Source organism: Halichoerus grypus, chromosome 6 (genome assembly GCF_964656455.1).
Source record: "Halichoerus grypus chromosome 6, mHalGry1.hap1.1, whole genome shotgun sequence".
Classification (NCBI taxonomy): Eukaryota; Metazoa; Chordata; class Mammalia; order Carnivora; family Phocidae; genus Halichoerus; species Halichoerus grypus.
The window spans coordinates 172,602,649-172,625,961 of NC_135717.1; the positions used below are offsets into that span (position 1 = coordinate 172,602,649).

The 23,313-nt window shown below is 51.8% G+C and overlaps 1 protein-coding gene across 1 annotated transcript; it reads right to left on the minus strand.

Annotated features, from left to right (window-relative positions):
* Positions 1 to 951: 951 nt before the first annotated feature.
* Positions 952 to 23,108, minus strand: POLDIP3 (DNA polymerase delta interacting protein 3). Its single transcript, XM_036088344.2, has 9 exons — positions 22,948 to 23,108; positions 14,089 to 14,479; positions 13,287 to 13,373; positions 11,600 to 11,695; positions 9,598 to 9,777; positions 8,968 to 9,045; positions 6,663 to 6,792; positions 4,265 to 4,331; positions 952 to 3,268 (listed from the first exon to the last, which is right to left on the minus strand). Exons 1-9 carry the CDS (start codon positions 23,004 to 23,006, stop codon positions 3,091 to 3,093), a joined length of 1,266 nt encoding a protein of 421 aa, XP_035944237.1. The 5' UTR covers positions 23,007 to 23,108; the 3' UTR covers positions 952 to 3,090.
* Positions 23,109 to 23,313: the final 205 nt, after the last annotated feature.

A 23,313-nucleotide genomic window follows, 5' to 3' on the forward strand; every position in this document is an offset into this window, starting at 1 on the left:
GTAGAGGTGGGGGGGGGGCGCGGAGAGAATCTTAAACAGGCTCCATGCTCTGCGTGGAGCTTGACTTGGGGCTTGATCTCAAAACCCTGAGAGCACGACCTCAGCTGAAATCAAGAGTCGGACGCTTAACCGACTGAGCCACCCAGGTGCCCCTGAAAGCAGGGTCTTAAAGAGAGATCTGTACACCTGTGTTCACATCAGCATTATTCACAATAGCTAAAACATGGAAACAATCCAATTGTCCACAGATGAATAAGCAAAATGTGGTATACACACACATACAAAGTAGTATTCAACTTTAAAGAAGAAAATTCTGATATAGGCTACATGGAAGAAGCTTGAGGACATGATGCTGAATGAAATAAGCCAGTCAAAGACAGATAAATACTGTACCAATCTACTTGTATGAGTAATCAAAATCTTAGAAAGTGTAAAAATGGTTGCCAGGGTCTGGAGGAGGGGAAGATGGAGAGTCACTGTTGAATGGAAATAGCATTTCAGTTCTACAAGATGAAGGGTTATGGGGATGGATGGTGGTGAGTTGCACAATATGACCATGTGCAAAGATGGTAAACCACACAAAAACCATCAGCAAATTAATTTTTTTCTAATGCATAACTGATCTGAGAGAGAAATTTCACCTTGAAATTTGACGTCTTCAAGGCAAAATTCAGGCTCTCCTATTCCCTATGAACAGACCTAATTCTATGCTGGAGCTGATCGTGCTAATACCTAGTGAGGCACTTTAGGCCCAGGACATACGGAGTTACTGTGCCAGGTACTTCACAGACATTGATGCTCACATCCTCTGCTATGGAGATGGGGGTTCAGCAAGTCCTGTGAGGAACTGCCCCAAGATCATAGCTGGTGAGTAGGAAAGCAAATTCCTGTTTTCTAGTGCCAAGTCCCACAAGGTCATTTAGAATCCTTTAAGAAAGAACAGCTCAAAGGTAGGAATAACAAATATTTATTCAGAAATGGGTAAGTAACATATAGTCTCCTCCATCCCTTAATGTCTCTTCCTCTCCTTTTGAACAAGAGATACACATGAGGAATGCAGAGGGGTGGGAGTTGGAGAGGGACGCAAGGACTGGCCCACCACCTTCTCTTCCATTTCCCATGATGACACCCTGTAGAGCAGGGGAGGCAAATAGGCTCCACCCTGTAATGTACCATATGGCTATCCAGAGGACAGGGTCCAGGAGGCTGCAGCTAGGCTCATGAACTCTGTGATAGCCAGAGCAGCCTGGCACGGGACTTGGGGGGGAGGGGGGAGGAGGGGAGAGAGGAGGGTAAAGCCATGCAGGCAGGATATTTACCATCCCTACTTGAAGCAGAGTCCAAGCAGTGATCCAACTGTCCCCAGTACCTGAGAAACCAGGTCCTACTGCCTTGTAGGTGTTCTCATGGATCAGGAAGGGGCAAGTGTAGGAGGAATGTCTTCCAGCTGCGTTTGCACCCGTTCCAAGGGGGAAAAGGGAACAAAAGCAGCATTCTTTGAAGAACGAGAAGGCGGAGCGCCATCAGGTACCCCCCACTGACTTCCAAGGCCTGAGCAGTCTTAGAGCTGGTGGACTGAACTGTGCTCAAAGCCTGGGTCCTTCCTGCTTACAGACCGAACTCTGGAAACATGAGTTTCCAGATTTTTCTTCACTGGGCTGGTCGCAAGCAGGCCACGAAAGGCTCTTAGTGTCTCAGGTCCCCTCTACTTCCTAGACTCGTGCCTTTCACAGTGCTCACTTGCTACTGATTCTGAAGAGCTCCCCGAGCCCTGCTGCCCAACTCGCTCCGGGTCTGCCACCTGGATTCCCTCTGCAGTCCCAACAAAGCAGCAGCAGACTGAGGAGGCCAGTGACGCCATGATGTCCTGGTATTCAGTCAGGGGCTGCCCCTGGGGGCTACAGTTCTGCACCAACTCACCTGGAAGGGCTGCTCTGCTCTCTCCACACCCTGCCTACCACCCAGCACTCCCTGCGCCCTTCACTGCCAAGGCAGGGAAGGACCCCTCTGGTCATGGAAGGATGGGTCAGTCACAACGCTGGGAACAGTGCCCCTTGGTGGCAGGTGGATCTGTGCCTCTCTCAGCATCCCTACTGTCCTGTAGGCATGTGAGGCCAGAAAGGAAGAGCCAGGAGCAAGCCAGTATCTCCCATTCAAATAATCCCCAGACCCTCAGTGTCACAGAACAAGAGGCAGACCTTTAAAAAAAAAAAAATCCAACTAGCAGAGAGCTGGCATTTGCACCCAAACCAGGTGTGACAAGCGCTGTGCCAGGTGAGAACTGGGAGGGCTGATGATGCACACTTCTCCCGGCAATGAGACCCAGAAGGCTGAGAGCTGGGGTGGGGCACACGGCAGGATGCAAGGACAGGGAGATGTGAACTCAAGAACGGACCGTGAGCTGCCAGAAGACAGCGCAGCAAGGACTGGGGATGCTCTTCCCAGTAGAGTGGCAGCTTCACCTGCCCTTGCCACATGGCCCTCTCCAGACCACACTGTCTAGAGCCAATCATGACGCAAGGACAAGAGGGCCGTGGCCCGATCCCCGCCCGGGCCACCTGCAATGACCAGGCAGGTGAGTGGCGCAGCTCTCGAGCTGACCTGGCTTCCCGGAACTAGGAGGGCAGGGGCTCCCACTCCCCACTTCATTTGAAAGTTTAAAAAAGAGAAAGGGGAGGCAACTCCTCGCCTCCTGGAGAAAAAGGTGTCCTTCACAGAGGCCCCTGCCCTGCATTCCACGGGGCCACAAGAAAGCCATCCAGAGAACTTAGGGTACCATTTTCAGACAAGAAATCAGTTTGGGGCTGAGATGAGGGGGAGACACACTGAGCAACACAAGCCTACCGTGGTGATGAGGTGGAGGGAGAAGAAACAGACTACAGGAAATGTTAACGTACAGAAGAGCACAGGGTAGAACACAACACAGAAAGGTGGGTCCCGTCCAGTGAGGAAGCGCTCTACCCCCGGCGACCCTTCCCACGCTCAGGGGCCTCCAGTCCGACGGCCCATTGGTCACAAGCTTTGCTTTAGGAAACAGAGCCACCCTCCTCTGCCCCTGCTTCTGGCTGCCTCACCCCCCACCCCTCCAGCTCAAAGTTTGATTTTGAATTCTGTGGGCTGTGTAGTCACAGACGCCCCTGAAGACTTGAAGAGCGCTTTCAGGATGGTGTCAGGGTCCACTTCGGCAGGAGGGTTAGATGAGGCGGTAGAATTCACCCTGCGAGGCAGCTCAGTCTCCTTCTTCACTGAGGGGCTGTCACTCAGCCGTCTGTGGGGAGCAGAGAAGAGTCAAAATCCTTGTCAGTTTTCCCTCAGATGGGAAGGGAACCCATCATTTGCTAAGTCCGTTATGAGAGCTAGGTGCTGAACATAATACTTTTTGTACCTCCTGATCTCATGACATTTTATAGCAAATCCATCATTTTTTAATTTGCAGTTGACAAAATCTAAATGCAGCCTGTTGTGATCTGGGGTTTTAACTTTAGGAAATGCTGCATGCCCTTCAGAGACGATCACATACACATCAGCTTATTATGTAGTTAGAGAAGCCTTGAACTCAAGAAATCGGCTTCACTCTGTTTAGCCCAAACTTACTAGGTCGTAAAACCCACATTTCCCAGAATACAACTTATTCCTGGAGTGCAGCTTAAAACACTCGTCCAAATCACACAATTCATTATCTGAGGTTCAAATTCTGGTCTTTCTAAATTTCAAAGTCTGCCTGCCCCACCCACCTTGGCAAGTCTAATATCTTCCTGAGGTTTTGCCTCCTCTTCTATAAAAGGACGTCCTGCCAATCTACATTTCATGCATCTCAGGCTCCAAAAAAAGCCTCAGTCTGGGCCAGGCATGTATGTGCTGCATGTCATAAAACAAGGGCCGGCAGCGGGGCCTGTCTCCTCCACCAGAGTCTGGGACAAGGAGGTAGCATTTTCCATTCACTTGGATGGAGCCCACAGTGGAACAAAGACACAACTGGTCTGCTCTCCACTCTCTTCTCAGGCATTTCTGAATTATAAAGCTGAGAACGAGGTCTAAACACGAGCCCCCGTGGGGTCAATGCCCTGCGGAAATGACAGGTCACTGTACACCACTCAGCACCGCGGCGGCCCACCCGGGACGGCCCACCCGGCGTCAGCACGGAGGAAATGCCAGAGGAAGTGCTGACGCAGGCACGTTACTCCGCAGAATGACGAGAACCCCACAGAGTAAACAAGGAGAGAAGCTCCACCCGGCCCCCAGCACCGCTGCCTCTGGAACTTACAGCAGGATGGGCTGGTCTGAGGTGATGACGTTCCCGTTCATGTGAAGGTTGCACTTCATGGGTTGCCCTGAAAAACCAAGGAAAAAAAGGTTCTGCGATGAGACTTCGGCTCAGGACAAAAGGACAGGGGCTCCACCTCTATCACCAAGGGGTCGAAGCCCCCACCGCTGGCAGCTCTGGCTCACGACGGGCGACGGGGCTGCCAGGCTCTGGGAATCCCAGGGCATGAGGTGCACGAAACCTCAGCAAGGACGGCGCCAAAGTGGAAACAGACCTCACTTCTCACTTTAAGCAGGAGAGGAGAGCAGAAGGAAGGGAGAACCTGAACTCAGTGCGACTCCGTCTAAACTCGTTTGTGAGGTAAAGGAAAATGTTTATGCAACACAATTAAGTGAAAGAAGAATTCACAAGTGCACACACAGGCTTCCACTTGGTCTATGAAGGAGTAGCTGCTCCAGGTACTGACCGCGACGCGGCTCTCCACACTGAGAGGAGTAGAGCAATCCCAGCACACGAGAGGGGGGAAGAGGGAACAGAGCCATATAGGGCTCACATTTCTAATACCTCACTGGAATTAATTTAATATTTATCTGAAATAGATTCTGGTACTGTAAACCCTTGAGCAGCCATTAAGGCAGCAACTCAAAAAATAGAGTGAAAAATGGGGCGCCTGGGTGGCTCAGTCAGTTAAGTGACTGCCTTCGGTTCAGGTCATGATCCCAGGGTCCTGGGATCGAGTCCTGCGTCGGGCTCCCTGCTCAGCAGGGAGTCTGCTTCTCCCTCTGACCCTCCCCCCTCTTGTGCTCTCTCTCTTACAGTCTCTCAAATAAATAAAATCTTAAAAAAAAAATTATATATATAGTGAAAAAAAATCTTTAAAGGACCTAAAATGTCACATTAGAAAATATTCACGCAAGTGAGTAGAGAGGGGCGGGAGGGAGAGGGAGAAAGAATCATAAGCAGACTCCATACAGAGCCTGGAACTCAACGAGCTTGATCCCATGACCCGAGATCATGACCTGAGCCGAAACCAAGAGTCGGATGCTAAACTGAGCTACCCAGGCGCCCCAAGACAAAGGAGGTCATTTTGCAATGATCAAAGGGTCACTCCACCAGGAGAGAGCAATTATAAACATATATACAACTAACATCTACAAACATATATACAACTAACATCACCCCCTCAAATACACAAAGCAAGACTAATAGAACTGAAAGAAGTAAACAATCATAGTTGATGATTTCAATACTTTGCTTTCAGTAATGGATAGAACGAGGCAGAAGATTGACAAGGGAACAGAAGATTCAAATAACATTATGAACTAACTAGACCTAACAGACATCTACCAGCAGCAAAATACATATTCTCCTTAAACACTCATGGAACAGAAGGAAACTTGGCAAATTCAAAAATACATGGAAATTAAAAACAATCTTAAATAACCAATGGGTCAAAGAAGAAATCACAAGGGAATTCAGAAAATACTTTGAGATGAATGAAAATAAAGACACAACATACCAAAATTTATGGGATGCAGCTAAAGCACTGCTTAGAGAAAAATACATAGCTATAAATGCATAGATCAAAAAGAAGAGGGAAAGACAACCTACAAAATGGGAGAAAAAGTTGGCAAATCAGTTATCTGGTAAGAGACAAATTAATATATAAAGAATTCTTTTTAAAGAATTCTTTTAAACTCAATTAAGAAGTAGGCAAATAGTCCGAACAGACATTTCTCCAAGACATACAAATGGTTCATGAATACACACAAGAAAAGACACTCAACATCATTCAACAGGGAAATGCAAATCGAAACTCCACGGACTGTTACACCAGCGTCGGCATCTCTAGCACAGGTCCCTGGTCCACAAGGGCGCTCAGTAAACACGGAAAGAACTAATCAGTGGACAAAGGGGCCTGGCAGACAGAGTTTCTCTCCACAGGCCATCCTGAGATGAAGAATGTGACTGTGAGCTCAGTAAAAGCAGCAGCCTGCTCCCTAGGAGCAGCGCTCACCCAGGTGCGAACCGTTAGACAAGGCTTCAGGCCTTTGAGGAATCTGTGTCCTAGCAGTAATCAGACCACCATCTGGAAGGAGGCAGCTAGTACTTTTGGTTTCCCCGGCAAGACCTCTTAAGAGAACCATCCATGGAGAAACGATGTTTCTCTGCTCACTAGACTGAAGTCCCACAGCTGGGTGAAAACCCAGGGCCCTGCACAACAGGCAGCTCAGGGGACCGCACATGCCCGTCTGTCCTTGGCGCACGGGAAACCTTCCATCCAGAGGGCTGAATGTGCCAGGAGGCCTCCCACCCGTCTCAGAGGAAGGCTCGCTCTGAAGGCCTGCCGCCCGAGAGTGAGCAGCAGGAAGGGGAGCTGGCTTTCTCCCTGACTTACCGTCCAAACACCTGTTGTTATACTTCTTATATGCAGTAATGGCATCGTCCTTCTTCACAAAGACCACCTCTGCTACCCCAGGATGGACCAGCCGAGCCCTTTTGAGGGCTCCACACACACAGAAAAGCTCCTGCAAACAACAGGAGGGGTTGGGGTTGTAGAAGAATTTGGGGCTGTTATCCTGCCTGCCTGCCATTCACACACTCCAGAGGGCTCTGGGTAGACTGGCGGCTGCACCCCAGCTGAATATGCCCAGCGCCCAGGATTTTGGGAGGTGCCGTTTTAGGTGGTGTCCCTGGGACATCCACAGGCCTCTCGATGTGGGACCAGATGAGGGGACGAGCCAAGCTGGCAGCAAGAAATGGGTCTGTGCTTATAAGCCCTGGAGTCCGTGTGTCCTTCAGCAAGGCACCCCCAAAGACTTCCTGCTTCTGCACCCACTTTCTCAACAAGGATAACAGTTACAGAATTTCTCTGAGGGCCCGGTCATGAAAAGGAACGTGCAGGCTCATCAAAGGCAGTGGTGAATATGTCACCAGGGAATCTGGCAAGTTCTTTAACTTCTCTGACAATGAGTCTTCTCTTCTGGAAAAAAAGAAAAGGAATGGTCTCGCCTTCCTCCTAGGGTCGCTGAAAGCTCGACTGGGGGCATTTTTTAGGGCAATGCTCTGTAGGCGTGTGTTACCACCATCATCATGTCCCCCGGCGCCCCCACCTCCTTTCACAGGGCAGGAGGGGAGGCCAGAGAAGGAAGACAATGTGGAGACGGACCACGGAGGCCGGCCAGCACCCACGCCATGTCCTCACCTGCGACTCCCTTCACAAGGCTCTCATGAGGACAGAAGAGGTTTCTGCAGAGGTCACTGAAATGTTTTTCATGATAAAGTGGAAACTGTTAAATACCAAAACCAAGATACGGAACTGAATACTAAGCGTGATCCCAACTGTACTGCTGTTCTCTCAACATCAGCCACGTGGGGAAAGGGAGGGTGGCTACTGCCGGCGTTCAAGCTCACGGTGATCACCACAGGGGGGCCGTTCCCACTACTCTGTATTTTCAAAGATCCTGCCTACAAAGTACCTGCCACATACTAAGTGCCCAATAAACTGTAGCTACTACTACTTTTATAATCAGGAAAAGAAATCTGTTTTAATTCTCTATTAACTTGTCAAGTATCAGACAAAATAGGCTGCAACGCCCATCGTGTGCGCCATGCGCTGGGGAGCCTGCTTACTTCTCAGAGCTATCACACAGCACTCGTGTTTCACACTCAAAACCACTGTCAAACGTGGTGGCCTTTATGGGCTGTTACAGAACTTGAAACTCAGCTGCAAAGAGACGCTGGAGTCCAGGTGCATTCCTTCTATGATGTGACAGTTCAGAGTTAAAAGGGCACCTGGATTTTTAAATTAATAGTGGCTTTTTTGGTGCCTAAATGAAAATAAGGTGGAAGAGAAGTCCTGGCTGCATCTGGCTCTGTCCTTACCAGGTTTAGGTTTTGCCCATGACTAAGGGCGGGACAGGACAGACCAGGGCAATCCAGGGGGGCCAACCACCAGATAACACTGATCTATCTCATTCCTTTTACCCTGGAATCATCATGAAAACCCCTAGAGGAGGCAGAAGTTCCAAAGACTCACAGGAAAATAGGAACCACTGAGTAGTGAACCATGGGACTAGAGGATCCCATTCAAGACCCATCCAGCACGATGCCCTGGCCCTGGTTTAGTCGCTGTGAAGAACAGAGTTAGCACAGCCAGCCCAACTGCTATCTTTTGAAAAGACCTGCTTCCAAGGCCGGATCTTGACTGGTGTCGGGCAACCTGGAATTGGGGAGGGCTCCCACCACCCTAGTTGATAAAAGTGGCTCACTGAGCCTAATCTATGCAAATAACATGGTTTATGGTGAATACCTGCTTTCCCCCTAGGAGTCTGGAACGCTGGTATGCAGGGGCAGAGGGAGCCTACACGACTAGTTCCTAGCAAAGGCCCTGGGCACTGAGTCTGTACCGAGTTCCCCGCTTTCACGTATCACAGCTCGTTGCTGGGGGAATAAAGTGCATTCTGCGTGACTCCACTTGGGGAGGAATCCAGAAATTTGCACCTGTATTCCCCCGGCCTCTGCCCCACGAGCCCTTCTCTTTGCGGATTTTGCTCTATATCCTGTAATAAATCTTAGCCCCGACAGGACTCTCTGAGGAGTCCCGTGAGCCTCAGGGAATTAGTGTACCTGGGGGTAGTCTTGGGGCCCCTCGACACAGATGTGGTTTGAGAGCTAGAATCCTGGCAGGACACAGTACTCACCACAATGTCTTCCTCAGTGACTCGAGGGTGCAGATTGTTCACGGTCATCTTGGTGCCTTCCAAAGGGCTGAGGACAGGCTGCCAGACAAGACAGTTCCCAGAATCAGACAACAGCTGTGCGCTCAGCAGCAGCATGCGAGTGACCAGGAAGGCCCAGAGGAAAGCCCCCTAGGGAGCCTGTCACAGCCATGCCCCACCACAACGCTCAGGGCCCGAAACTCTCTCGCCGCCTCCGAGATACGCCGACACTCGCAGGCCTCTGAGCCTCTGCATGGAATGCCAATCACGGGTCAAGACCCACCCAGCTCAGGTGACACCTTCTCCTGAAAGCCTTCCCGACTTGCCCAGTAAATCAAATGCTCTTTCCTCAGTGGTCCCAGCAGCTCTCCTCGGGGCAGACCTCTGCTCTATCACCAGAGTTGCTCAGTCTGCACTCCGTTTCTTCTACTCGCCCGCAAGCTTGTCGCTGAGGCTTGGTTTGCTCATTTGTAAAATGGAGGTGGCAACGCCCACCTCACGGAGGTGCTGTGAGGACTCAACAGCGTACACACAACACACAGCCCACCCAGCACAGGCTGACTCTCAACAAGGAGGGGTGCAGTCGCTTCCCCTCCTTCACCTTCACCTCACCTCAGCAGGTGGGAGCTCTTTCGGGGGCTCCTCCTTGTTCACTAGTGTCCGAGACATGCTGGTCAAGGCTTTTGTTCGAACAGAGGAGGGGAGGGCAGGAGCTGTGTATGCATCATTCTGAACCACTTTGGTGAGAGGGAGGGCCTTAGACATGGAGAACTTGGAACTGCTCAGTCCGGCCTAAACAAAGAGGCAGACAGGAATCTGAGAAGCTAGAGAAGAAGGCAAGAGAGAAGCCCTATGGGGCCGACAACCCCCACCCCCAAGGCCTCCCAGCTCCCCAACTCCATTAGAGATCTGGAGCCAAAAAGGCTGCCTGTGACTTCCCCCAAGGAAGGGGCTGGAGGGGAGAAACGCAGTCTGCCCACGTGCTCACAGAAGCCACGCTCCAGTGCGGGAAACCCCTGGGGAGAAACTTCCACACAGGCCTGACCTGGAGCCACAGGCCTACCCAGACCACTGAAGTTTTTTTGAAAACCTACGATTTGGGGCTAAGCAGAAGGCCAAAAGCTTAGAGTCAAGCTCATTCCCAGATATGTTTCTATCACAATGGGCTGATCATCAGCTCCGAGCTGGCCTGGCAGAGGAACCCACCCTTCAGAAGGTCTAGACTCCCAGCTTCTTGGTTCCCGTTTCCGCCACACGGAGGCACCATGCGTAGCCCTGGCCTGCCTGGCTCCCAGACCGCGAGGGACATGTTGGCAGAGTCGCCGTGCAAGCCAGCAGAAACCGTTCCCTCCCTCCCCTGCCCCCCCCAACCGGGGATGGGGTCCTTTGGAAATATAAACAAGGAAACTCCTTGGTATGAATGTATCTGAAGAAAAACACATATGAGGCAGAACGGCAGGTGACCTTGCTGACTGAAGACCGTGCCCGCAGGTAGTGACTCAGGAAGAGGGGAGGGCTGCAGCCGCCAGGGGGCAGAGCGTGGGGCAGGGTTGGTGCACCAGCTTCTCCGAAGCAAATGAAATGTCTTCCTGGGCCCCACATTTCTTACACTGCTTTTTGATTACTGACGGCCAGTACAGTATGGTACACGCCGCCTGGGAGCCAGACTGTGTAAACGTGACTCTCAGATCCGCTACTTATAAGCTGGGTGATACTGAACATATTTTAACCTCTCTGGGCTGATCCCTCACCTGTAAAATAGGACTGATAACAGCACCCACCTTACTGGGTAGGAGAGTAGGGGAGTCTTAAATTAGTTAACACAAATACCGCATTCTTTCAAGTAGAGTGAGCCAGGAACTGAGCCAGCTGACCGCTCCCCTGGTAGCAGACCTTAGCAGTTCAACCAGAGCAAAGGCCCAGCCCCTTCCAAACCATTCAGCTTTAAGAACTTCAGCGGTAACCAGGAAACTGGGCCATTCACTCAATGCGGTGACAAAAACAGAGTCTTTGGGCCTCTGAAGGCCAAACAAAGGCACTTGGCTCGGTGCCCCCTGGCTGCCCTCCCTGTCACGGGCTATACCCGCTGCTGCTGGCCACCCTGACGGTCCCAGATACTGCTCTCGTTCCTTCTCTGAGTGGGATCTGCCCAGCAGCCTAGTCTAGTCTAGCAAGCTTGCCCAGCATGCAGGCCGCGCCCGGCGGGGTGCGCACGGAAGGTGCAGCTTATTCCTGCTAACACACCAACCGAGGGGATCTGGTGTCAAGAACGGGCCGGAGCTGCTGACCATGGAGGGAGGGGACATGCAGAACGTCCTGCCACAAAGGCAAGAAAAGGCGATTCCCTCCTCTGGGAGCTCACATTTCCGCTGCAGGGTCTCAAACGGCAAGCGGAAGCTGCAGCCCTGCACCTTACTAGCTGTGGGGCCTCGAGCACAGCACTGGACCCCCTGGTCTCAGCATGTGTAAGCCCGGGGTTGCATTAGCAGTTCTGAAATTCTTATGACCCACATGAAGAAGATTTCTGAATTGAAAGGCCGTACTCTCCACCACCTCGCCCACCCACCGGACCAGATACACGTGGTGAGTGGAAGGAAAACATAAAATGTCTTACCACGTGGTGGAGAAAGCCACCCGAGGCCGCAAATTTCATCTGTTTACTAGGAATGGGAGCTACAGAGTCATCATCATCTTCCAAATCATATAAATTCTGAAAAGAAAGGAAAAAAAGCTAACGTGGCCTGCAGGCCCTCAGAGGACATTTGGAGCAAGAAGAGCAAGACACACGGAGCCAGTAGCTGGAGGGAGACGCGGGTGGGGGGCAGGGGAGGACCGGGGGAGACCGGCCTGGGAGTCAAATCCTCACAGGCCGGCTCTCCACCCACAAGGGCCCAACACAAGTGCTGCAACCTCTACGTACACGAGAACTACCTTTCCACAAGCAGGCAACACCTAGAAACACCTTAAAACATGTGTTTATAATCTTGGTTTAGAAAGTTCATCCTTGGCAGTCTGGCCTACAGAAATAAATCCAAATCCCAGAAAGAGCTTTAGCCACGAAGATGTTCACAGAAGGATTTCTAACAGTGAAAATTAGAGGAAAATGGCTTAAATAAACTGGAACATCAACTCAATGGATTATGCAGTTATTAAAAATGTTTAGAGTAAATGTGAATCACAGAAGTGCTTAAGTTATAAAGTGAAAACAGAAGGACACAAAACTGGATAATAATATAATAATACACACACAACTACGACTAGGCATTAACTCAATAATAATGACACTTAAAAACACAAAAAACCAGGAAGGAGCCAGGGCAGAATTTCAACAGCAGTTGGCTTTGGAGAGCAGGAGCACAAGAACTCTTTTTTCCTTCTTATTCTTTCTCTATTTTGCAAGTGTTCTATATTAAGCACACACTACTTTATTTTTATTTATTTATTTATTTTTAAAGATTTTATTTATTCATTTGAGACACAGAGATAGAGAGAGAGCATGAGCAGGGGGAGAGGCAGAGGGAGAGGGAGAAGCAGGCTCCCCGCTTAGCCAGGAGCCCGATGTGGGGCTCGATCCCAGGACCCTGGGATCATGACCTGAGCCGAAGGCAGACGCTTAACCATCTGAGCCACCCAGGCGCCCCAAGCACACACTACTTTAATAACAAAAAATAGAAGACTTTCAATTTGTCTCTCTGCCCCTTGCATACCCAACCCCCCACTGTAAGTTTATTTTTATTTTTTAAACTCATAAACTGCAGGGGCTCCTGGGTGGCTCAGTTGGTTGAGCGTCCGACTCTTGGTTTCGGCTCAGGTCATGATCTCAAGGTTGTGGGCTCTGGCAGGGAATCTGCTTGGGTTCTCATTCTCCCTCTGCCCCTTCCCCCGTTCGCACGCACTCTCTAAAATAAATCTTTGAAAAAATAAAAATAAAAGTAAGTAGACGCCTGGGTGGTGCAGTCAGTTAAGCGTCTGCCTTGGGCTCAGGTCATGATCCCAGGGTCCTGGGATCGAGTCCCACATCAGGCTCCTTGCTCACTGAGGAGCCTGCTTCTCCCTCTGCCACACCCCCTGCTCATGCTCTCTGACAAATAATAAAAATTTTTAAATAAAAAAAAAAGTAAATAAAAGTAAATAAAACTCATAAACTGCAAAAACCCAAATGTAATCCCTCCAATTCCTCACACTGGGAACCTTGGGCCAGGCCTCGTTAATCCACCCAGCGGAGCTCCTCAAAGCACACGCCCGTGTACACGTACACACCGTACGCACACTCACGCCCACATGCTCACGTTCTCTCTCACCTGTTTGGCCGGGTGGTTATTGACAACGTTGATCCTCATTCCAGCAGGATGGGTGTGCAGCGGTGCCATGACCTTCTGCTGGGGGACCTAGAAACACACAGAGATCGTGCTTCATCTCCGGGGGTCCACACGTGTTCTCCACGAGAAAGGAACCACTGAACCTGAAATATGGTGGCCCTCAGCTGTGGCCTGTGGTAACCTCCAGAGTGCCTCGTGCCCAAAGCAGGAGTGACAGGAAGCCTCAGCATCCTGCTCAGCGAACCTGGCTCAGTAAGTGTTCGCCGCCGCTGCTGTTCCTGTTCCCGAAGTCGCCGTGACCACTGAATGCTGTCTGCATCCCCTTCGGCGGCTGTGCAAGCGGCCAGGGCCCTGGATGAGGGGCCGGGTCTGACTAGACTCCTGCCCTGGGCCTCCCACGGACGACTGTGTTAACTCTGGGCACAGTAATTCACAGCCCTGAGACCCAGAGTCTTTTATAAAACTGGGGTAATGGTCCCAGAGTTGCGGTGAGAGATACATTAGGTCCTATGTGTGAAGTGCCTGCCACACAGCACACGCCCCACGAGTATCTTGTCTTTTCCCCTCTCTTCCCTGCATCGCTAGCTACTGGAGAAAGTCACTTTTTCTGGAGCCCCCTTTCTTCTCCATAAAACTAGATTAAAACCTTGCCTCCCTCACACAGTTACTGTACAAACACTTGGGAGAACTGTCATTTTGCCCCAACACTCTGGGCCCCCACTCCCTGCCTGAATCCACAGTTGTTCCTGGCTCCCCAGGAATATATGGCAAGAGTCACACCTACCTGGATGGTTTTGGTGAGCTTCAGGGCAGGGGTCACTGTCCCGATGGGTGGGCTCAGGAAGGTGGCTGGGGAATTCCGCTTCAAGCTGATCTTCTCGCGGGCATCGGCCACCTGGCGGGGCTTCGGGGGCGCCGTGCTCTGCTGCTTGCGCGAGTTCAGCATCTCTCTGGCATCCTGCACTTTCCCTTTGATCCGGAACCGAGCATCTTTTTGCAAAAGCTTTTCCCGGGCATCCTTGACTCCCAGCTTGAGCCGGGCATCCGAGAGGCCAATCTTCTGCCGGGCATCAAATCTCTGCTGGAAGGTGGCAGTGCGGGCTGGCTGGCTGAGGAGGCTCTGCTGGATCCCGACACGAGATCGAACACCTCCGACTCCTGGTCTGGCGTTGAGACTGCAAGTAAAAACGGCAATATTAAGCGGATCTGGGTTATCAATAGTAGCCCATGGAAGTAGAGCCGTCGTAATACTGGGAACGGGGGAGTTCCTGGAGAAACCAGAAATCTGCTCGCTGTCTGAGGAAACAATTAAACCTATATTGAAACTTCTTTCCTAGTTTATGGCTTTTAACTTTGCCTTGCAAAGAAAATTAGGAAGAAGGGCCTGGTGGTTTCTGTCACTTAGGTAAGACTGTTTTGCTCCCTAGACCGGGTGTTCTGAGACACCATTAGGGACAATAACCTACAAATGATGCTAGTCAAAAAAAAAGCATATCCCCCAAATATCCTAATCCCACACACCTGAAGAGCAACTTCAGTTTCCAAAGTTCTTCCACAGCCGTGCTCTCAGTCACCCCCCAGCACTCTGTGAGGTGGGCCAAACAGGCCTGGAGAAGAAATGATTAACGAAAGTGCCCAGCGTGCCCCTGGCAGCCCAGGCCTCCGGTGCCGGCAGATGCCCCCCTGGGCTGGGAGCGGAAGCTAGCCCGCTAACAGACCAAAGACACAAGGACTTGGTAGGAAAGAAAAACTCACTGAGTTGTTTCCAAACACCAAACGTGTGGGTATTTCCCTCACATCAACTGTTCTTGAACTCTGTGGACACCACGTGGGTGTCCTACAATTCAATCTGACACTACCTACCCAGAGTCAGCACAAGAGACTCCCCTCACTTCAGACGCCAGTCCCAAGTCCTGGGCTTCCCACACTTCTGACAGACTAGCTAAAATTGAGGGGACCCACACCCCCTCCTCAAGTTCGAGAATGAATTTGCTAGAATGGCTCACAAAACACAGCAAAAACAGTTTACTTACTAGTATCAGTTTATTATAAAGGATACAATTCAGAAACAGTCAAATGGAAGAGAGGCATAAGGTACAGGGGAAGGGGTGTGGAGTTTCCATATCCTCTCTGGGTGCACCACCCTCCCAGCACGTAGCTGTGTTCACCAACCCAGAAGCTCCCCCAAATTCCATTGTATAGGGGGTTTTATGGAGGTCCCATTATGTAAGCAAGGTTGACTGAATCACTGGCCACTGATGACTGACTCAATCTCCAGCCCCTCTCCCCTCCCTGGAGGTTGGGGGTTAGGGAGTGGGGTAGGGCTCCAAGTTCCAACTAATCATGCCAAGGTCTTTCTGGCACCCACCCCCATCCTGAAGCTATCCAGGGGCCCATCAGGCACCACCTCATTAGAACATAAGATGCTCCTATGTAACTCAGGAAACTCCCACGAGTTTTAGGAACAGTGTGCCAGGAACCAGGGATAAAACCAAGTATGTATTTATCACACTCACCACCACCAAGAATGTCAAATTCAGAAACTGTTAAGACTGGAAATGAACTAAACTCCATTAAACAAGCCCCATTTGCTTGTGGGGTTCCTCTGTTGGCCCTTCAGTGGCTTGTGAGGAAAGCGAAGACCATTCCAAGTACAATCCTGGAAGTCCTTCCTGGTGTCCGGAGGCTGCTCCCTCGCTCCACCTGCCCACCATACCACGAGACCGCTCTACCCCAGCCTCTCGCAGCAGGTGCCCTGCCTGGGGACTCCGGCTCCCAAGGCAACATCTCCTCTTGGGGAAACCCTCCCTCACTGATTCTTCCAGGACAACCCTCCTTTGTGCCTGTAACTACATCTGCTTGTTTTCTCTTCCCCATTGGACTGGGAAGAGGCAGAATGGGCCCAGTGCTTTGTAAGTGGTGTTGAACCCTGACTGAGCATTAGAAACTCCTGTGGAACCGCTTAAAAACACAGCTGTCCAGGGGTGCCTGGGTGGCTCAGTCGTTAAGCGTCTGCCTTCGGCTCAGGTCATGATCCCAGGGTCCTGGGATCGAGCCCCGCATCGGGCTCCCTGCTCCGCGGGAAGCCTGCTTCTCCCTCTCCCACTCCCCCTGCTTGTGTTCCCTCTCTCGCTGTCTCTCTCTCTCTCTGTGTCAAATAAATAAATAAAATCTTTTAAAAAAAAAAAAAAAAAAAAACACAGCTGTCCAGACCCCACCCCACAGCTACTAAATCTAAAATCTGGGCGAAGGCCTGGGCATCTGCATTTTTGACTCCACACGCGATCCTGGATGACGGCAGTGTTCAGAATCTCTGACCTGGTGTTAGAAGGCAAAACTCTACCGAACAATCAAGTTCCTATACGGTTTCCCACATCTGTGTCCAGGCCTCCCTAGAGGCCTCCTGCACACTGGGCAAGTCAGCGGGCGCTCCTACTGCCTCACCCTTCCCCAACTGATTGGAGGGAGACTATCCACCAGCTCCTGTGCTAACAGCAGGAGCACAGCCAAGGTATCAGTAAAGGCAAATCTGGACCTTCATCTTGTTATCCTTTGACCAGTGGAAACACCTGCTGTCCCCAGTATGCTAGAGGACTGCCTAAGGCAGTGATGCACGTACCAATTTTCTTTGAAAAATGGCAAATTACTTTAGGATTTAATTACTTTCCAATGGGTCTACACAAGAACTGGGTGGAAGAGAGAGGGAAAGGGTCATTTACAGAATTGGTCAGTTAAGTTTAAGGTGGGGGTGGGGGTGGGGTGCCCTACTTGTTGGTCCCTGTTCTATTTTCTCCTGTAAAGGAGTGGGTTTAAAAAAAAAAAAAAAAAAGGCAAGGCCAAAAGGAATGGGGTGTTTAGGGAGTTCAGTAAGCACAATTAGGAGACGGCAACAGGTGCATGTGGCAGACAGCACCCACCTGCCCCTGGAGCGGCCCACCTCGGGTTCATGGTCTGCAAGATCTTGACAATAGTGGGGCTATGCTCTGTAGTGGCGCTGAAACCCACCGCTACTTGAGGGGCCCCTGGAATTTATGAAGGGCACACAAACTTCTTAATAAAGCCCAACCCCCAGGGCCAAGTAGCAGGTGAGCTAACCCCACTGATTTGTTTTTTTAAGTGCTTTCAGCTCCCTACATCTGTTGATGATGCCCATCAAAGAAATGCAACAGGCTATCAGTTCAGCCCAGGACCTACTACTGAAGGCCTACTGGTAAAATGCGGAAAAGGATTTTTTTTTTTTTTTTTAGATTTCACCATTTGACAGAGAGAGACACACAGCGAGAGAGGGAACACAAGCAGGGGCGTGGGGGAGGGAGAAGCAGGCTTCCCGCTGAGCAGGGAGCCCAATGCGATGGGGCTCTATCCCTAGGATGCAGGGATCATGACCTGAGCTGAAGGCAGACGCTTAATGACTGAGCCACCAGGCGCCCCAGGAAAAGGATTCTGATCCACATTTACCGTCCAGATCCGGACGAAACCAGAGTTAGTGGAAAGCACTCCAGATAAAACTATTCACTTACCACGCACGGGGCCTCTCTGAAGCCAGAGGCCTTGGGCTGGGAAATCAAGTCACCACAAAGAGCATGGTAGGAGCACTCCTGTTCCAGGAGGGGGAGGCCCAAAGCCTCTGGGGACCCTGCATACAACCAGACGCCCGTAGGGCTGAGAGGGCTGGGGAGAGCCGAGTGTGCCCCAGGCCTGGGAACAACACCCCACGGCCCACAGCTTGCAGCCTCCTGGCTCTCGAAGCTCCGGCGGGCGCCTCCTGCCCTCAAGAGCGTTCCCTCAGCTCCCTCAGAACGTCCACAGTCCGAGGCGCCCTCCCTGGGGCAGCGGAACCTTGGACACAAGTACCGCAGAGGCGCTCACCGTGCTGAACCACGAGGCTGTGTGCACACCTGTACCTCGGGCGGGACGAGCCGCCTCTCAGGGGCACACCCGGCATCTCCCCGCCTGGGGCAACCCTGCGGGGCAGCCCTGCAACAGGCGCATGGGAAAAAGGCTCGGAGAGCTCTCGGCTCCTGAGCACCCGCTAAGTGCCAGGGACCCTACAGGGCCCCCTCCCCCGGAACTCCTCCTTTCACCCTCCCACCCGTGAGAATGAGGCTGTCAAGCACATGTGACAGGTGAGGAGGCCCTGCTGAAGGCCGCCCTGGGCCTGCCCGTACCCAGTTAGAGCGCATGGGTCAAAACTAATGACCAGAACTTGAAGAGTTAAAGAGGGGGTGTGCTGTCCCCAGGCTGAGGAACAGCTCACGCTCACAGCCACACGGAGGGTGAGAACAGGTCCATCTGGGGGCGGGAGGGGACGTGGCCAGGGAGGCAGGAGCGCGAGGAAGCTACTTCCCAGGTTACACCAGCTCCTTCAACCCCTTTCATGAACAGCTCTAGCAGCCTCAGTGCTCAGGCTTTTCATCATCACTGCTCCTCCTCCCGCATGAAGAGACGGCTGTTCATCCCAGCAGGCAGCAGCGCCGGGGACAAGGCAGGCATTAGTCATCAGGAATTTTTCAAATAAACACTCCTGCCAGGAGTGGGTCTCCAAAACAGAGAGTTCGTGGTGCTACCCTCCTGTTCCAAGAACTGATGAGGGCTCCCTAACAAAGCCCAAGCCCTCGGCAGAGCCTCTGGTCTGGCCCCAGCTTCTGCCCGCAGCCTCACCTCCCACTGCACTCTCTGATGTTCCCGAAACACATTCTGCACATTGGGCCTCAACGCTGGGGAGAGGGGCGGGGGAGGCGTGGAACAAGGCTCTGCACTGCCCCACCCGGCCACACGGACACAATGCACCCCCGCCCTGCTTCCAGGGCCCCGCTAGGTGCTCCACGGGGTCCTGGGAAGAGCACTGTGGGTGAGAGAGCCAGGGCCCCCACTGGAACCTCACGCTCTCCGCCAGACCCCGACCACAGCTGGCTCTGGACAGATGTCTAGTCTGAAGGATTCAGGCCTTTGAGGGGGGCCCCGGATTACTATTATAAAGTGGATTTTAATCCATGGGGTCTTTGGGTTAGAGTTACGTGTACTGAGGTCACCTTTACAAGGAGAAAACACAGATTAGTTCTGTTACAGAGAGTCAACCCTGAATTAGGTGCTTCAGAGACACGTCCCCTTACCCGCCAAGAGTCTTGTGCAGATGTTTTATTTTTATTTTTATTTTTTTAAAGATTTTATTTATTTATTTGAGAGAGAGAAAGCATGAGAGGGGGGAGGGTCAGAGGGAGAAGCAGACTCCCTGCCGAGCAGGGAGCCCGATGCGGGACTCGATCCTGGGACTCCAGGATCATGACCTGAGCTGAAGGCAGTCGCTTAACCAACTGAGCCACCCAGGCGCCCTGTGCAGATGTTTTAAATCCCATTTCTTCCCCTTCACATTACGGAACAACTAATTTTCCTCCCCTGTGTTTTAGGTGTACATTTCCTTTATCTTACTTCAACAAGGAAACAAGCAATGAGTACCAGGACCAGAGCCCTGCCCTGAACTGAAAAGTTGACCAACCCCCTTCCCCACAGCTCCAAGGACTCCCCAGACAGGGCAGCTGGCCCAGAGCTGCTCAAACCCACCACACTCATGGTCCGACCTTCCCACGAAGGCTGCCTGCCACCTTAGATGAACCTTCTCTAACTAGGAGGTGGCAGTGGACAGACAGCGATCTTCTGAGAGCTCAACAAATCAAACCACAGTGGGTGACTTTGCAAACTTGACCAGCAGTACGCGCACAGCTTCAGGAAAAAACCGAGAACAGGCCCGCACTGCAGGTGGTGCTCCGTGCTGTCCTGGGGAGACTCATCCGTGGGTCCTGGGCATGGAGGAGAGCGCCTCACCCTAGCTGAGTGAAGTATCACTCAAAACTCTCCCTTTCTGTATTTTCACATTAATCATCGAAATCTTTTGACGATTAACTGGGGCCCAGGTAATAATAATGACAACGACCCCTTTCTGGACTTACATGGTGTGATGAACACAAAACCGAACGGCTGCCCTGAAGAACAAGCACATTCCATGACCTGTGGGCAAACAGGTTATTTACACTTCCACAGTTTCTTCTGCTATTTTGACTAAGAGGAAGAAAGTTTTTGGAGATCATCACTGGTTCTACTCAAATGACCAAGCACAAAGTTCCTCCTGGGACCTCCATGCAGTGCCATTCCCTCGTTCCCAGGAAGGGCAGAGTTCTTCCAGGAAGCATGTAAGACAGAATGTGCTTACTGTAGGAAATTAGCTTAGACTTTTCAGTTCTTGACAGGGATGCCCTGGATGTAGTCTTCACTGTCTTTGCAAGTAAAAATAAAAATGACGTTTCCACCAGGTTTAACCCAAACACAGCACGCAGACCAAACTAGTATGTAGAGTCTGTTGCACATTCCCCCAATCCAGTCTTCATGTAACAGCAAGGCAATATTCTCACATATTCTCACACAAAATTGGAATGTTACTTCTTTATTTAAAAGCCTTCAATGATGATGATGAGAGCTAACATCTACTGGACACTTAGAACCATCAGATACTTTTAAAGTACTTTACATATATGAATTCACTTAGTCCTAACAATCACCTAACGAAATAAATATTATCTACATTTTATAAATGAGAGAGGTATGGAATGGTTAAGTAACTTGCATAAGATCATGTGGAGGGGCACCTGGGGGGCTCAGTCAGTTAAGTGTCTGCCTTCAGCTCAGGTCATGATCTCAGGGTCCTGGGATCAAGCCCCAAGTCAGGCTCCCTGTTTAGCAGAGAATCTGCCTCTCCCTCTGACCCGCCCCTCTCTCATGCTCTCTCTCTCAAATAAATGAAATCTTTAAAAAAAGAAAAAAGATCACGTGGAAAGTGAGAGAAGGGAATCGAAATTTCACAGGTTGACTCTAAGGCTCCAATGCTTACCTATTGCCCCCCATCGGGGAGGGGTTTGGGCTTCTACTCCTTCAAAAGAAAGAACCATGATAACTGCCCTCATTTGCTGAACACTTACTACCTGGTACAAACTTTACACATTTTTATATTCTCATACTTAATCTCCTCACAACCACCTGCCAGGAACCATTTACTACAAATGAGGAAACGGCCCAGCTCAAAAGTCATCTTGCCAGGGAGGCACAGAACCCAACAACAGGCCCACCAGGGCACCGCGTCTGCCTCGTTGCACAGTTCCCGTTCATCCCGTGGATCCCACCCAACGCCCAACACGAGACTCTGCACACATCGGCGCCAAGAAAGTACAGACCCAACAGACAGTAACAGCCCGACTGCAGTCAGGGACCGAGGGGAGTGACTGCGGAAAGAGCATGTCCTGGGAACCTGGTTCATTCAGCCACTGTCCAGCAGACCTAGGAAACCCAGACAGACTTCCAAGGGGCCAGAGGACTCAGCACCAACTCCACACCAGTTATTAGAGGGAAGACCTAGGAGAGAACTACTCACAGAGCAGAACTACTCACACAGCACAGACTGAGTAAATTAATGCTTTCTGTGCGCCTGTTATGAACGAACCCAGGTGAAGTGCTGGCTGGTGAATTACGGGGTGGCGGCAGGTGCAGTGGATATGCGTGTAGGGGGGTGGGGGTGGGGGAATACATTTCAGTTAGCAACAGAAAGATCTATTTTCTAGCCACCCGCACACGGGAGGTATTAGTAAACTATCTAAGTGAATGACGTCTGAGAAACAGCATCTAACATCTTTACAGCCTGTTTACAAAGACACTTGAACTAGTGCAACGTGTGCTGGAGAACTACTGGCCGCCTTCCCACTTCTTCATACAGGTGAACCGGACCTCATAAAGGCTGGAAATGACTAACAATATTTAAGGGTCCAGAGGAAATTTGGGGCACATCACCGCAAATCATCTTCCCAGATCCAGAACAGTCCTCTCCGACAACTCGGAGCTACAACCATCACGAAGCTCTAACCTCCAGTCCCACCTGTTTTTTTTTGCCCAAGCCTGAGGCCAACTAGAGGGTACTCAGCCCCGACTCTCAGCTCTCCGTGGCCTCGGGCAAGTCACTCATTCTACTTCTCCCGGCCTCAAGCTCTCCGTCTGCAAAATGGGGAAAATATCAATACCTGGCCGATACGGCGGCGAAAAGAGCAAATGGGACAGTAGTTACACGAAAGCGCTTAGAGAACTTGAAACGCCGCGCAACGGAGACAAGTGTCAATAGAGGCGGCAGAGCGGGGAAGCGCACCTAGGATTTGGGAGTTAAGGTCTGGGTCTCAGCTTCGGCGGTAACACGCAGAGTCTGAGCAAGTCACTTCCCCGTAAACTTCACTCGTCCGAACTCTAAGGCCGCGCGGAGATCGGGGAGCACCGGGACCCGAGGGCCAGTCTTCCCAAGGGAGGACCCCTCCCCCCACGGGACGCCCACCCCCACCCCCAGGGCCGCTCCCACGAATGGGGCGCCCCGGCCTCGCCGCCGCCGCCGGCAGCGGCCCCGCCGGCCTCCCCGGAGCGACGGCGCTCCCAACCAGTGCCGACGGCCGAGCGGCTGGGCCCGCGGCGGCGGCGGGGCCGGGCCAATGAGGAGCGCGGCTGCGGCAGGGGGCGGGCGCAGACGGCGCTCCGCGTCGCTCCCGGGCCGCTCCCTCCCCTGCCCCGAGCCCCGCTAGGCTACCGGCCCTGAGCACCGGAGGGAGAAAAGGCCGCTCACCGCCCCTTCGTCGCAGCCCCGCGCTTCCGGATGAGCTCGTCCAGGGAGATGTCCGCCATCTTGCACTGCCGAGCGAGCCGCAAGAAGCTTAGGCTCCCCCGGCCCTCGAGCCCGCCCCTTCGGCCGCTACGGAGCAACTAGCTGCTTCCGGCGTGCGGCGCACGAACTCTCGCGACAGCTCAAACCAGGCAAAAACCGGAAGGGGCGGGGAGATCCCGTGAGCCTTTGCGATGCCAGCTCCTTATCTGCATACGGCGGTCGGCGCAACTACCGTTGCGGGTTCTTTCTAGACACCAAATAAAATGGAAAGCGACATAAACAACTAACTAAATGAGTAAGACAAACCACAAAGGAACTGGATTCTTA

Coding starts and splice junctions, on each gene's coding strand:
- POLDIP3 (XM_036088344.2), bottom strand. CDS start 23,006: ATGGCGGACATCTCCCTGGACGAGCTCATCCGGAAGCGCGGGGCTGCG. Junction 14,480..22,947: donor GGGGCTGCGACGAAGGGGCG/GTGAGCGGCCTT, acceptor TTTTACTTGCAG/TCTCAACGCCAGACCAGGAG. Junction 11,696..13,286: donor ATAACCACCCGGCCAAACAG/GTGAGAGAGAAC, acceptor CTTTCTTTTCAG/AATTTATATGATTTGGAAGA.